Source organism: Podarcis cretensis, assembly GCF_951804945.1.
Source record: "Podarcis cretensis genome assembly, chromosome: 4".
Lineage (NCBI taxonomy): Eukaryota > Metazoa > Chordata > Lepidosauria > Squamata > Lacertidae > Podarcis > Podarcis cretensis.
The window spans coordinates 85,225,333-85,237,366 of record NC_137173.1 but is presented as its reverse complement, the minus strand read 5'-3'; the positions used below and the strand labels follow the sequence as shown (position 1 = coordinate 85,237,366).

Sequence of the window (12,034 nt, the reverse complement as noted above, 5' to 3'; positions counted from 1 at the left end):
TATTCCACAAAGAGTGTTACTAACCTACCTCCCCATGTGTTTTGCGGCCAAAACAACAACAAACTTTCCTGTAATCCCTAGAAGTTAGGGCTGCCAACCATTTTTTAAAAAGCCGATTAACTAAATGAGTTTTAATTGACCAAATTTGCATAAATCACAAGAAAAAGCATACTTCTTGGCTTTTTTGGACTGTGCATATATACATATCACAGCAGGGGAGTCAGCTTTTTGAGGCTGGTGCTTGCCACCAGCAGTTAGTAACCCTAGTAAAACTTTCCCTACCTCTTTGCTGGAGGAGATTCTTACTCAAGACAGATTGCTAGGTGAATGGCTATTTACAAGCCCTGATCTTGTAAGGCCCACAACTGGAAAAACACCAACCTTATTGTTGATTATAGCTTCGGAGTCATCAAAGACAAAGTCCCCATTGTAGCTGTTTGCAAAGCAGATGAAGGAAAGGAGTCCCACAACACTTTTGGCCCAGTGTGCTGGAAGGGGCAGTAGTGGTATGTCATGGTCCAGGTTACTGTCTGCCTGTGCCATTCTGTACAATACTTGTCCAAAATTTGGAGTGCCAACATTATGCTGGTTGCAAATCTGAAAGAAATAGGATGTATATATTTATAAACAGCTAGCTCAGCCTTTTTACAAAAAAAACCCCTGCATCGTTTGTAGCCTGCCTACACCTAGGGGTGGGTGTTATTTATGGTGAACTAGTAGTTTGGGGAGGAGGGGGAGAAGCAAACTTTCTTTCAGCATTCAAAGCAGCCATTCCTAAACTGGTGCCCTACAGATGTTTGGAACTACAACTTTCAGCCAGGATTGTCCATGTTCAGGGTTAATGGGAACAGGGACTCTCAAGCCCCATCCCCAGGAGAAACCAGGTTGGGGAAAGCTGACCCCAAGGCTTCCCTGCTGGCTACGGATGTGTGGTTTTTATATCATTGCTTGGCAGGACCATGCCGTTAAATGCATTCTGTGGTTATGTTACCACTTGGCAAATGACTGCTCATATCCACTCAGGTTATGGAATATCTGGATCCAAAAGGCATGCTGGAAATTAGTCTATTTATTCTAGAGTGGATTTGGAAGTATGGGTCTAAAGGTAAAGGTAAAGGTACCCCTGCCCGTACGGGCCAGTCTTGACAGACTCTGGGGTTGTGCACCCATCTCACTTAAGAGGCCAGGGGCCAGCGCTGTCCGGAGACACTTCCGGGTCACGTGGCCAGCGTGACATTGCTGCTCTGGCCAGAGCCAGAGCCAGAGCCGCACACGGAAACGCCGTTTACCTTCCCGCTGGTAAGCGGTCCCTATTTATCTACTTGCACCCGGAGGTGCTTTCGAACTGCTAGGTTGCCAGGCGCTGGGACCGAGCAGCAGGAGCGCACCCCGCCGCAGGGATTCGAACCGCTGACCTTTCGATCGGCAAGCCCTAGGCGCTGAGGCTTTAACCCACAGCGCCACCTGCGTCCCTTATCATGTCCAGTCTCTATCATATCTCTATCATATCATGTCCAGTCTCCTGCAATGTCGAGTTCATTGAGAAATGGGTGTGCCAAAGCCGTTGAGAGTGGGGAAGCCCACAGTGCAAGAAGCTATTGTTACGTTAGGATTTCTACATCTTACAGTTATAACAGATAACAAGCAGAAAATCACTTGGACTTGTGCTTTCTCAACACGGGACACGTGGAAGACTGGAAGAGCCTTTAGCCTGACTGCAGAATATTTTCTAAGGTTCACCTTCCTTCCTGTATCTCCATTACCCTCTAGCCTAGCATCTCCAAAACCAACAAGTTTAACCAGATCTATCCCCCCCCCAACTTTGAAATTTTAGGGTGCAGAATTTAGACCCTCTATCCTCACCTCCCTGTTTATCATACTACATAAGTGGTTTGTTTTCCTCTTCTTTTTTATCTTTGAAGTCATTATGCGCCATAATGTGGTGTTGTTTTTCGTATTTTGTTTTCCAGCATGGAAATTTTTTTTATGTTGCTCACTACTGGACTTGCAAAAGATGCCCACTAAAAACAAAGTGCTTGCTGGAAAGACCAACTGGACCTACTTGTTGTGCGCAGCTATTAATGCAGTCCAGAACTGAGCCCTTGTTACTATAGCAATGTCCCCTACAGAAGTACCTATAAAAAATACATGAAGTGGCATACAATAGCTAACAGCAACCTTCCTCCCAGTATGCTAATATTCCAATTCCCTGGGCTTTTAAACCAACCTATTGGCCCCAAAAATAAATAGCTAGATGTGTTGTGGGAAAGGGGAGGCTGTTAAAACAGAATTGTAGTTCTTTTAAAGGAAGAAAGAAAGCAGTTTCCAACATTGCTATAATGGACCTGGTTGCAGAAGTTGTTTTTGTGTCCCGTCCCCACCACCACTGGCACTAAATGAGTATAATCTCTTCTGAAAACAAGGGTGAGAAACCTATTTATACATAAGTATATAGTGCATCTTGCCCTCTTTCCTTGCTGAGTTCTGAAGGTCTCCAGAGTGGAACACACACACCATCAGTGTGGTAAATTTGTTGGAACAAATTATGACACTGTGCCCAACACAGGTGTGCAATCCTATGGCTGCTGTTTCCTCAGAAGCAAGTCCTACCAAATTCTATGTGACTTATTCCCAAGTAAGCATACACAGGGTTGCATGCTTCAGCCTGTCTGCTGGTTTATGTTGTCTTTGTTCTGTAGCTCTTGCAGGGCATGGGGTAATGCGTGCCATTTTCTGGCATGTCATCAAAAACTCTAAAACGATCATGTAAATGTTCTTTCCTCCCCCTTCCACAATTTGGGAAGAAAGATGGAAGACCCACAGTAAAGACTCTGCCAATCAGAAGTTTCCACTTAAATGGCAGAGTTTCAAAATAATAATAATCCACAACTAGGCTGAACAGCAGACCTTAATAAACACAGGCCATTCTTTAAAATAAAAACCCATGGAACTTGTGCTTTCCCCAAGGAAGAATCCAAACTCGTGTGTTTAAAAAAGAGCCAAGCACTGTGACTGCAGACAAAAGAGGAGGTGAAGATCCCAGTTCCCCCTCTGGATCTGTTATCGAAAGTGGTTCCGCACAGTGCTGCGAAGAACATCATTGTCTAATAGCAATCTTGTGGAAAGGAAACGTGGCAGCTGATCCGATACGCGCCTACTCAGAAGCCAGTCCCGCTAAGTTTAATAGGGCTGCTTTTCCTCGCAAGATGTTTTAAGGACTGCATTTCCCCAAACCCACAGTGTAGCAAAGGCAGGTAACGCGCTCCTCGGAACGGAGATGGGGCTGGAACGACCCCAGAGGATCGGGGTCGTGGCGGGGGAGGGGGAGAGGTGCTGGCGAGGAGGCGATCCTAACAACTCTAGCAAGAGAGAAAGGAAAGAGCGAGGGAGTTGTGGCTGTTATGAGGAAGTGCCTGAAAAAGTGACCTTGGTGGGATCCGTCCCTCGCCAGAGAGACACCTTTTGTTTGCGTCTCGTGTGCTTCCTTTTGTCTTGGGAGTGCGCTCTCGAGGTGGGTGCGGAACCGGGCGCTTCCCCTGCCGCATAGAGCGCCCAGGGGCGCTTCCCACGCAGAGGGACCCCTTCCCATCTGCCGCCAGCCCTTGCGCCCGCCTCGGGGCCCCTCCAGACCCAGACACGCGCGCATGCTCCCCGCCCCGCCCTGGCTTTACCTGCAGCTAGAAGGAGCCCGAGCGGCATCTCCCACCCGAGCGCGCAACTCTGATCCGCGCTCTCCTGCTGAAGCCGCGGGGCCGCGGGATGGGCCGGGCCGGGGGAGGAGCCGCCGTGCCTCTCCGCTCCCGAAAGATCCCTCCGAGCCCATTGGCTCTCCGGACTTCCTCCTCCTCCCAGCCCCGCTGTAGTAGCAGCACTCGCTCATTGGCGAGGCGAGGTTGACGTCTGCAAGGCGGAGCGCAGCGAGCACCCGGGTGGGGCGCAGGGGAGGCGAAGCGAAGGGGAGCGGAGCCTGAGCGTGGGAATCTCGCTTGCCCGAGGTCTGAACTGGAGGTGTGAAGGCGGCGGGTGGAGATGTCCACGCAGGCACTGAACATGGAACTGTCCGACCCGCGCGCTGTACAAATCTATAGTGCGTTTTTGGAGTGCTGCGTACAGAGATCTGGGCGCCTCGCGTCAAAATGGATATTGAAGAGTTGGGAAAGCGATCAAGGTGGATGGAACGACTCCCCGATGAAGAAAGGTTGCAGCATTTGGGTCTTTTTAGTTTTGGGGGGGGGGGGAGGCGAGGAAGTGGCGGCATGTTAGAAGTTTATAAAATTATGCACTGCGTGGAGTAAGCAGCTAAAGAAAAGTGTTTCTTCCTCTCTCATTTGTTGTTTAGTCGTTTAGTCGTGTCCGACACTTCGTGACCCCATGGACCAGAGCACGCCAGGCACTCCTGTCTTCCACTGCCTCCCGCAGTTTGGTCAAACTCATGCTGGTAGCTTCGAGAACACCGTCCAACCATCTCGTCCTCTGCCGTCCCCTTCTCCTTGTGCCCTCCATCTTTCCCAACATCAGGGTCTTTTCCAGGGAGTCTTCTCTTCTCATGAGGTGGCCAAAGTATTGGAGCCTCAGCTTCAGGATCTGTCCTTCCAGTGAGCACTCAGAGCTGATTCCCTTAAGAATGGATAGGTTTGATCTTCTTACAGTCCATGGGACTCTCTCTCTCCTCCGGCACCATAATTCAAAAGCATCAATTCTTCGGCGATCAGCCTTCTTTATGGTCCAGCTCTCACTTCCATAGATCACTACTGGGAAAACCATAGCACTATAGAAATCATGGGAAATCGGACGAAGCTGGATGTTGGAAGGTTTAGGACACATTTAATGTGCAGCACATAGTCAAAACTATGGGAACTTGCTCCCTCAGGAGGGGGGTGATAGCAACAAGCTTGGATGGCTTTAGAGGACAATTGGACAAAATCCTGGAGGAGAGAGCTAACCGGGTCTACTGGACATGACGACTGTGCTCTACCTCCACAGCTGGAGGCAGCAGTGCTTCCAAACAGCAGGTGCTTGAACCGTAGGAGGGGAGAGAGTGTTCTTGTGCTCATGTTTTGTACCCTGGTTTCGGCCCCAGGCATGCGGTTGACCACTGCAAGAACATGATGCTGGACGAAGCAGGCCATTGACCTGATCCAGTAGACTACTCTTAAGTTCTTACGTTCTTAGAAAATATTTCTGGGTTGCAGAAAGGCACAGTCTTTGCAACCCTATTTACAAGGGGCAGGGGGCACATGTATTTATTTAATAAAATTTATATAGTGCTTGATTGTAGAAGAAAACCTCACCGCGGTTTACAAAAAGATAAAACAACAGAGTAATCGCTTAAAAACAAAACCTACAGCCATATTTTATGGCCCACATAAATCTTTTTCTGTAGCTTCAGATTCCAGGATCAGTAGGATTTCTGGTAGTATTTCTATCTATTTCCTTCTGGCAAGGGGCCCCTGAGCCCCCTGAAGGAGTGCTGGTGACTGTATGCCAAGCATAAGTCATAATCAGAACTTAGAAAGAGTCCTGTAGCACCCTGAAGGGACAACCCATTTATTAGGGTATAAACTTTAGTGGACTATACCTCATTTTATCCAGTAACATGAACTGTTATCTTAAGTCCGCAGATATATATATGGGGAAGGTGTGAGATGTAAAACCATGAGATGAGAAGAAAAGGAAATGCATATATATATCCATATATCTAAAATCCGAATTCCCTTCTGACTTAACATGGCAGGCCAATGCTGGGAAAGAGCTGCAGACACAGCGGCCTGCCATGAAAAAAAGGTGACGACTGTTCCTATTAGGTAAAGGGACCCCTGACCACAAGGTCCAGTCACAGACAACTCTGGGGTTGCGGCGCTCATCTCGCTTTACTGACCGAGGGAGCCGGCGTACAGCTTCCGGGTCATGTGGCCAGCATGACTAAGCCACTTCTGGTGAACCAGAGCAGCACACAGAAACGCCGTTTACTTTCCCGCCGGAGTGGTACCTATTTATCTACTTTTGAACTGCTAGGTTGGCAGGAGCAGGGACCGAGCAATGGGAGCTCACCCCGTTGTGGGGATTTGAACCGCCGACCTTCTGATCGGCAAGCCCTAGGCTCAGTGGTTTAGACCACAGCTATGGTTTAGACCACACTACCTCTATGTTACCACAATTTAGAAGCTGTGCATTCCCCATCACTTTAAATGTTGGAGAGAAAAGGAAGATTATTGCTATCGCTATTCTTTAACCCAGCTTTGAGACAAGAAAGTGGTTAAAGAGTCATTCAAATCCAGCTGACCTTAAAGATGGGCTGAGACAATGGAGAGCCCAAATCACTTTTTAAAAAAAGTAATAATAATAATATGAAAGAGCTGTGGTTACTTTCTGTTATGCTTCACTGATTTGTTTTTTTTCTTCCAGAGGAGCAGCAGTTTCTTATTTCCAGTTCCTAGTTCAATATAAGGGTGCAGACATAATCTGAATAACAGACAAGTGTTTGAAGAGCTCTGCACCACAAAATATGCTTTGGTCACCACCCCATATTGGAGTCCATACCGCAAGGAGACTATAGCCTGAAGCTTTATTTTGGCACAGAGTGCTCTCAAACATTTGCTTCCTTGGGTAACTCAGCTATGAGTTATTTATTTAGTATGCACACAGATTATTTTCAGAGTATGGCATAACTGCTCAAAAGCAACATAGCAAATAAATGAATGTAAAATTCAGGATCTATTTATTTATTCTGGCAAACTGGAGTAAGTCATTAAATTTCAGATGGTGTGATCCTCTATTATTAAATCCTAATCTGCATGGCTCTTTCCCTATGCTCTTTTAATCACAGGTCAAATATGTAAGAAAACACCCACTTTTAAAAACCTAACCCAAACAGATTAAGGTAACTAGGGAACCAATCCAAAGCAGTAATGCTTTCTTCTTCTTCTGGGCCCCTAGAATACAATTATCTTCCTAACTTTGCAACATAGGGGTCAATAACTGTGTGCTGATTTCAGTTAAAATATCCTTTCAGTGGCTATTCATTTTGCATTGCAGTCTCCACACTGCTGTCATTAAGACCAATGATCCATATATAGCAGGGTATTCATGACATATTAACCAGTAGCCTTCATTGCTGTGTTAAAAATGAAATACAGTAAAGTTACTACAGTGCAGTATAATGTCTTTATTTGAAGTGGAACTATTGCTTTCCCTAACTCTTCTGCCATTAGCACTCTGGTCTATAGAACAGCAATCCTGAGAAGTTCATGGGAAATAGAGATAATGGGTTTGTAGGGTGATATTCAACTAAGTTTTACTCTTAAGTAGCTGCCCAGAGTGGCTGGGGCAACCTAATCAGATGGTTGGAGTACAAATAATAAATTACTATTATTATTACTCAGAGTAGACTCATTGAAATAAATGAAGCCCCAATTTAGGCATGTTCATTAACTGCAGTGGGTCTACTCTGTGTAAAACCTAATTTAGTACCACTTGTAGTGTTTGGTTAATCTCTAGTCCTGCAAACTAAACCGTCTGAACTCTTCCCTTCCCCACAGTTAACTTCAATGCTCTTTCCCGAAAGAAAATTTATTCATGTATAACAATGGATCGTTGTTGTAAATCACATATTTAAGCATAAGTTAACTTACCTGAACTTGAGTAGTTGTAACCATCTATGATTGCCATCAAAAAACTTAGGTGGGATTGTATTCTATCAGACAAAACGGGGGGTGGGTGGGGGACGGGGAGAGACTGATTAGAAGATTTAGTGAAATATGGAACACTGGAATCATTTTTCAAAAATGTAGGTTTTCTTCCGAACTTGCATCCAGCAATAAATAAGATATTTATCAGAAATAAGAATGGATTCAACTTGCATTAGATACAGCTACAAGTCTCCTACCGTCTTCAGTGGGGGATGGAGAGGTCCCAAGATGCCCAGTGTATAAAATATATTCCAGCACATTCTACATCTCTCAAACATTATTTTGGAAATGTTTCCTATGAAGACTAAAAGCATATTTAAGGGTAATAAAACTGTCATAGTATGTTACTTTTATTCCATTAGTCTCTCTGAAGATGTGGTTTTAAGACTACTCTGTTGTAATACTTTAGATAGATGGAAATGTAAGCTCAGAGGAGCAGAGCAAATGATATTCCACCAAGTGTTTAGTGCATATGGAGCAAGAGATAGAAAGTTGACCCCCTGCTCAGGAGGCTGTGGGTGTTGGGTGGATGGTCTGTATATTTTATGAAGGGCAAGGAAAGCAATCTAGAAGCAAGTGGGAGATACTACCACAAGAAACTTACCCTTACTTGGTCCTATAGGCAGACCATGGCTTTTGAGGCCTAAGATCCATGTGGCTCCTCCACACCTGGGATTAGGGACCAGGCCTTGCAACAATTCTGCCATTTTCTTGAAAAAGGGAGCCAACAGTGACTTAAGAGAAGCAAGAGGAAAGCAGGGCCCATATAAAAGGATTCTGTTTAGTGATGACAATTACCTGAGGAAACTGTCATCTGTGGCCTCCACCCACATTTATTTATTTGTTTGCTTGTTCCTTATTTACTGAATAATTAGGCTCCGTAGTTATCGCTTCTCTGGGCATTGCACAAAGAAGAAGAATCCAAACACAGCCAACAACCAATATGGAAACTGCATTAGACAACGACGAAAGGGTACTAATAAATAAATTTCAAATCACAATGCCAGCCATTAAATAAAAAGAAAGTAGAAAGACATTGGGTGCTATGCAACTAAAAGCTTTGTACACACTCCACCTTTAAAGCACATCCAAAGCGTATTCGTTCCCTCAAATAATCCTTCATTGCCTGTAGGGGGCAGTTATATTTGTTTCCTTCAGACACGGCCTACTGTCTCGCCACCAATTTACAGTATCTTGACTAGACATCTCAGCACCACACACATGGCCTTGTGCTCAGTTTCCCCCTGGAGTAATTTCTCTCAGCAACTTCACAGGCCTCTGTAAACACCACACACACACACACAAGATTCACTGCCACAGGGAGGAATATCCAGGAACTGGGCAGCAGCAAATATTACTTTTCTTCCCAAAGATCAGCTCTACTCCCATCTCTCTTGTCAGAATCAATTGTCATCCCCAAAGGCACTAAAATAAATTTGGTGCTTGTACAGGCATTCGCCGGAGGGGAGGAAGGAATACAGTGCTGCTTCCCTTTCCACTTCAGGAGTGTTATCCCTGAACCTGCATTGGCAGATGTGTAGGGGAAGCCAAGGGTGGGGGGAAGCAGCCCCCATACATGCTAGCTTGCTGTTCTCCACACCTAGTATTTTTTAAAGTGTCTTTCAGAAATCTAACATGTGGAACAAAGCTTCTCCCTGAAATGCATTCTTGCCTATTGTGTGCACATCTCTGTGTTTTTTCTCCTTTCCCTGTCACTGACAATAGTAGCATGTACAGTACAAATACATGAGGGAAGGGCAACAAAGCTTTGCTGTAGCAAGAGCAGCCTTAGCAGCAAGCGAAAAATGTGTTCGCTTTAACCGAAACAAACGACATCTCCAGGCAGGTGCTAGCATGTATGTGTCGATTCTCTCAAGTTACAGGCAGGGCTGAGAATTCTTTGTTATTGGCCCTACTTTTATTTATATATTGCGTTTCTATCCTGCCTTTTTCTCCAAGGACCTCAAGGTGGCATACATGATTCTCCCCCTTCTCATTTAATCCCCACAACAACTCTGTGAGGTAAGTTAGGTGGAAAGGCAGTGACTGGCCCAAGGTCACCGAGTGAGCTTCATGGCTGAGTGGTGGTTCGAACCCTTGTCGCCCAGGTCCTAGTCCAACCCTTTAACCAACTGGCTCTCACTAGTATTCACACATGCAAAAGTAGATGACTCCCATGAGCAAGCAATACCAAGCTGGTGAGATCTGCACTGGTAGCTACTGGTTTGCTTCCAAAGCATGGGAGCATAAGATTGTTTTTACTTGTTGACAAGTTCCACTGCCCATACTTCCTCGGGAAGGAAACTCCAGAATCAGGAGAAAAAGCCTTTCACATGGGCCAAATCCCCAGAAGGGACAACAAGAAGAGTCCCCACCTCCTCTGGGTTAACCACAAGATCGGGGGCAAATTATATTTGACAAGGTACCGGTATGTTGCAGAGGCGCCATCTTCTCTGAATGTTGAGGCGCCCTCAGAAAAAAACATTGGGGGCTGGTGCGAAAGTGCCTTGGCCCCTAGGAGCTGGTGTGTATGGTATGTTGATAAATACCTGAGTCTCAGGCTGTGAAGGGGTTTAGATATCAATACTAAAACCTTAAAGTGGGGCCAGTAGCTTATAGACAGCCAGGACTAGGGTGGCATCACCCCCTTTTGTATGTATATCCATGTATAGCCATCTCACCTGTAAGTGCAGAAATCCTCAGTTGTAGACACAGTCTGCAGGAGGCAAGAAGGTACACAAAGAGATGCTGCCTTTTCCTTACTTGAGAAGAAGAGAATGGCAGTAATTAGATGATACAAATCCTACACCGCTAAGTCTACTCCTGTAAAAATATACATTGTGCTGTGTCAGGGGGAGAGACGCATTAATTAAAGCCTGCGAGTGAAACCACCATGACTACCTGAAGAATTTTCAAGTCTGTCCGCATAATGTATTTTCATCCTCAATTTCTCTTCCCGGCTCTTGATTTCCTGTGGTATGCCATAATATGCTTTTGTTGTTTCTGCACCAACAATGCAATACAGCAACGTTTCTGGAATTGAATATATAGTGTATTTTCATCCAAGATTGCAAACCTTCCGATTCCTCATTGTTCTGCTTCACTGATATATTCTTCAACAATGATAGAACAGAAACATCCCTCAGTTTTCCCCATTTCACTGAGAAAAACAGGTGTTCTGTTTTCTAAGAAGTGAGCTAGGAACACATTAGGGAACGAGGCAAATAAGTGAGCTTCCATGGGATTTGGACACAGGCCCTTGCAAAGAACTTTGGCGTTAATTTCAAAATAATGAATTTCTATGCAAACAGAACATACCTTTTTGCATTCCAATGTCACGCAATACCCAACACACAGTATGGTATTCCCACCCCCCACCCAGTTACTAATATTTCCAGGGCCACCCCAATACCTTTTTCTGTCTGAGGCAAAGGACAAGGCACACACACTCAATTCCATGTACAGAACTTGATTGGGCTGTCAGTTGAATCTTATTACAACACCAAAAAGGAGACAGCAATCTCTGATGCACCTGAGGGCAGAAGACTGGTTTACTGGGTGCATGAGATGCACATACAGTCCTGATGTGGCACACACAGTTCTGTTTCCCAGCAGATGGGAATGGCCAAGGGGCTCAGGAGGAATTGCCTCACTTTGCCTAATGGTAGGGCCGTCCCTGTCTACTTCCGGCTCCAGTTTTGTCTTTTTACTATGCACCCCTATTCTCTGCTCAAGTGCTTACTGTAAAGACCGCTTAAGTCACTGCAAATCCTTTGTTTGCATTTAGTAGGCTCTGTGTTGTTTTTCTGTACAAGGAGTCAAACCCAGGAAGAAAATATTTTGCTAATTTACCATTATGTTTTAAACAATCTCTCTCTCTCTCTCTTTTCCTGTGGGGGGCAGATAAAAGGCTACTTCCGTGAGTAATAAAAACAATTTCAAAATATCTCATAAGCCAGGTTGCTGTTAGCAGCTGCAGCCTGCATTGATACATTATGCATGATTTGCGACGCTCAGAGGCAAAAAGGAGGGGAGAAAACCACCCTCTGCAGGGTCTTCCATCAGTGAATTCCAGTGCTAGGCGAAGTTCCATCATTTCCTATAATTATGGTAACACAGAGCTGTTTACATATTCAAAATGTGTGTTGTTAATAACGGCACAATGTTCTCGTAATATACACAATTCAAAATTAATTTTAATGCAGCAAGAGAGATTGTTTCCTCCCGCATCTGTTGACAAATAGGTTGCGTGTTATTAAGCAGTAAAGTCACAAGGCATAAATTGCAGACTGTTCGGCGGCCACATTTCTCTAAATAATTTTACAACCTTCTCTCCCCTTTCCATA

General features: G+C 45.1%; 1 protein-coding gene and 1 long non-coding RNA gene across 3 annotated transcripts in view; both read right to left on the bottom strand.

Moving 5' to 3' along the window:
• The window catches only part of TMTC4 (transmembrane O-mannosyltransferase targeting cadherins 4), a 51,952-nt gene extending 44,274 nt beyond the window's left edge, over nt 1-7,678 (bottom strand). The window contains exons 1-2 of one of the 2 annotated variants that reach the window (XM_079972634.1): nt 7,632-7,678; nt 382-597 (exon numbers count right to left, since the gene is read on the bottom strand). In XM_079972634.1, the coding sequence (XP_079828760.1) occupies nt 382-597; nt 7,632-7,655 (240 nt within the window). In that variant the 5' untranslated portion in view covers nt 7,656-7,678. Of the gene's footprint in view, nt 1-381; nt 598-3,671; nt 3,821-7,631 lie in introns of those variants that run through there. The other variant, XM_079972635.1, reaches the window with a different exon arrangement.
• Nucleotides 7,679-7,680: 2 nt separating this feature from the next.
• LOC307214399 lies at nt 7,681-11,550 on the bottom strand. The gene is made up of 3 exons (XR_013838039.1): nt 10,370-11,550; nt 8,293-8,398; nt 7,681-7,693 (listed from the first exon to the last, which is right to left on the bottom strand). It is a non-coding gene; the product is annotated as an uncharacterized lncRNA (long non-coding RNA).
• Between the last annotated feature and the right edge of the window lie 484 nt (nt 11,551-12,034).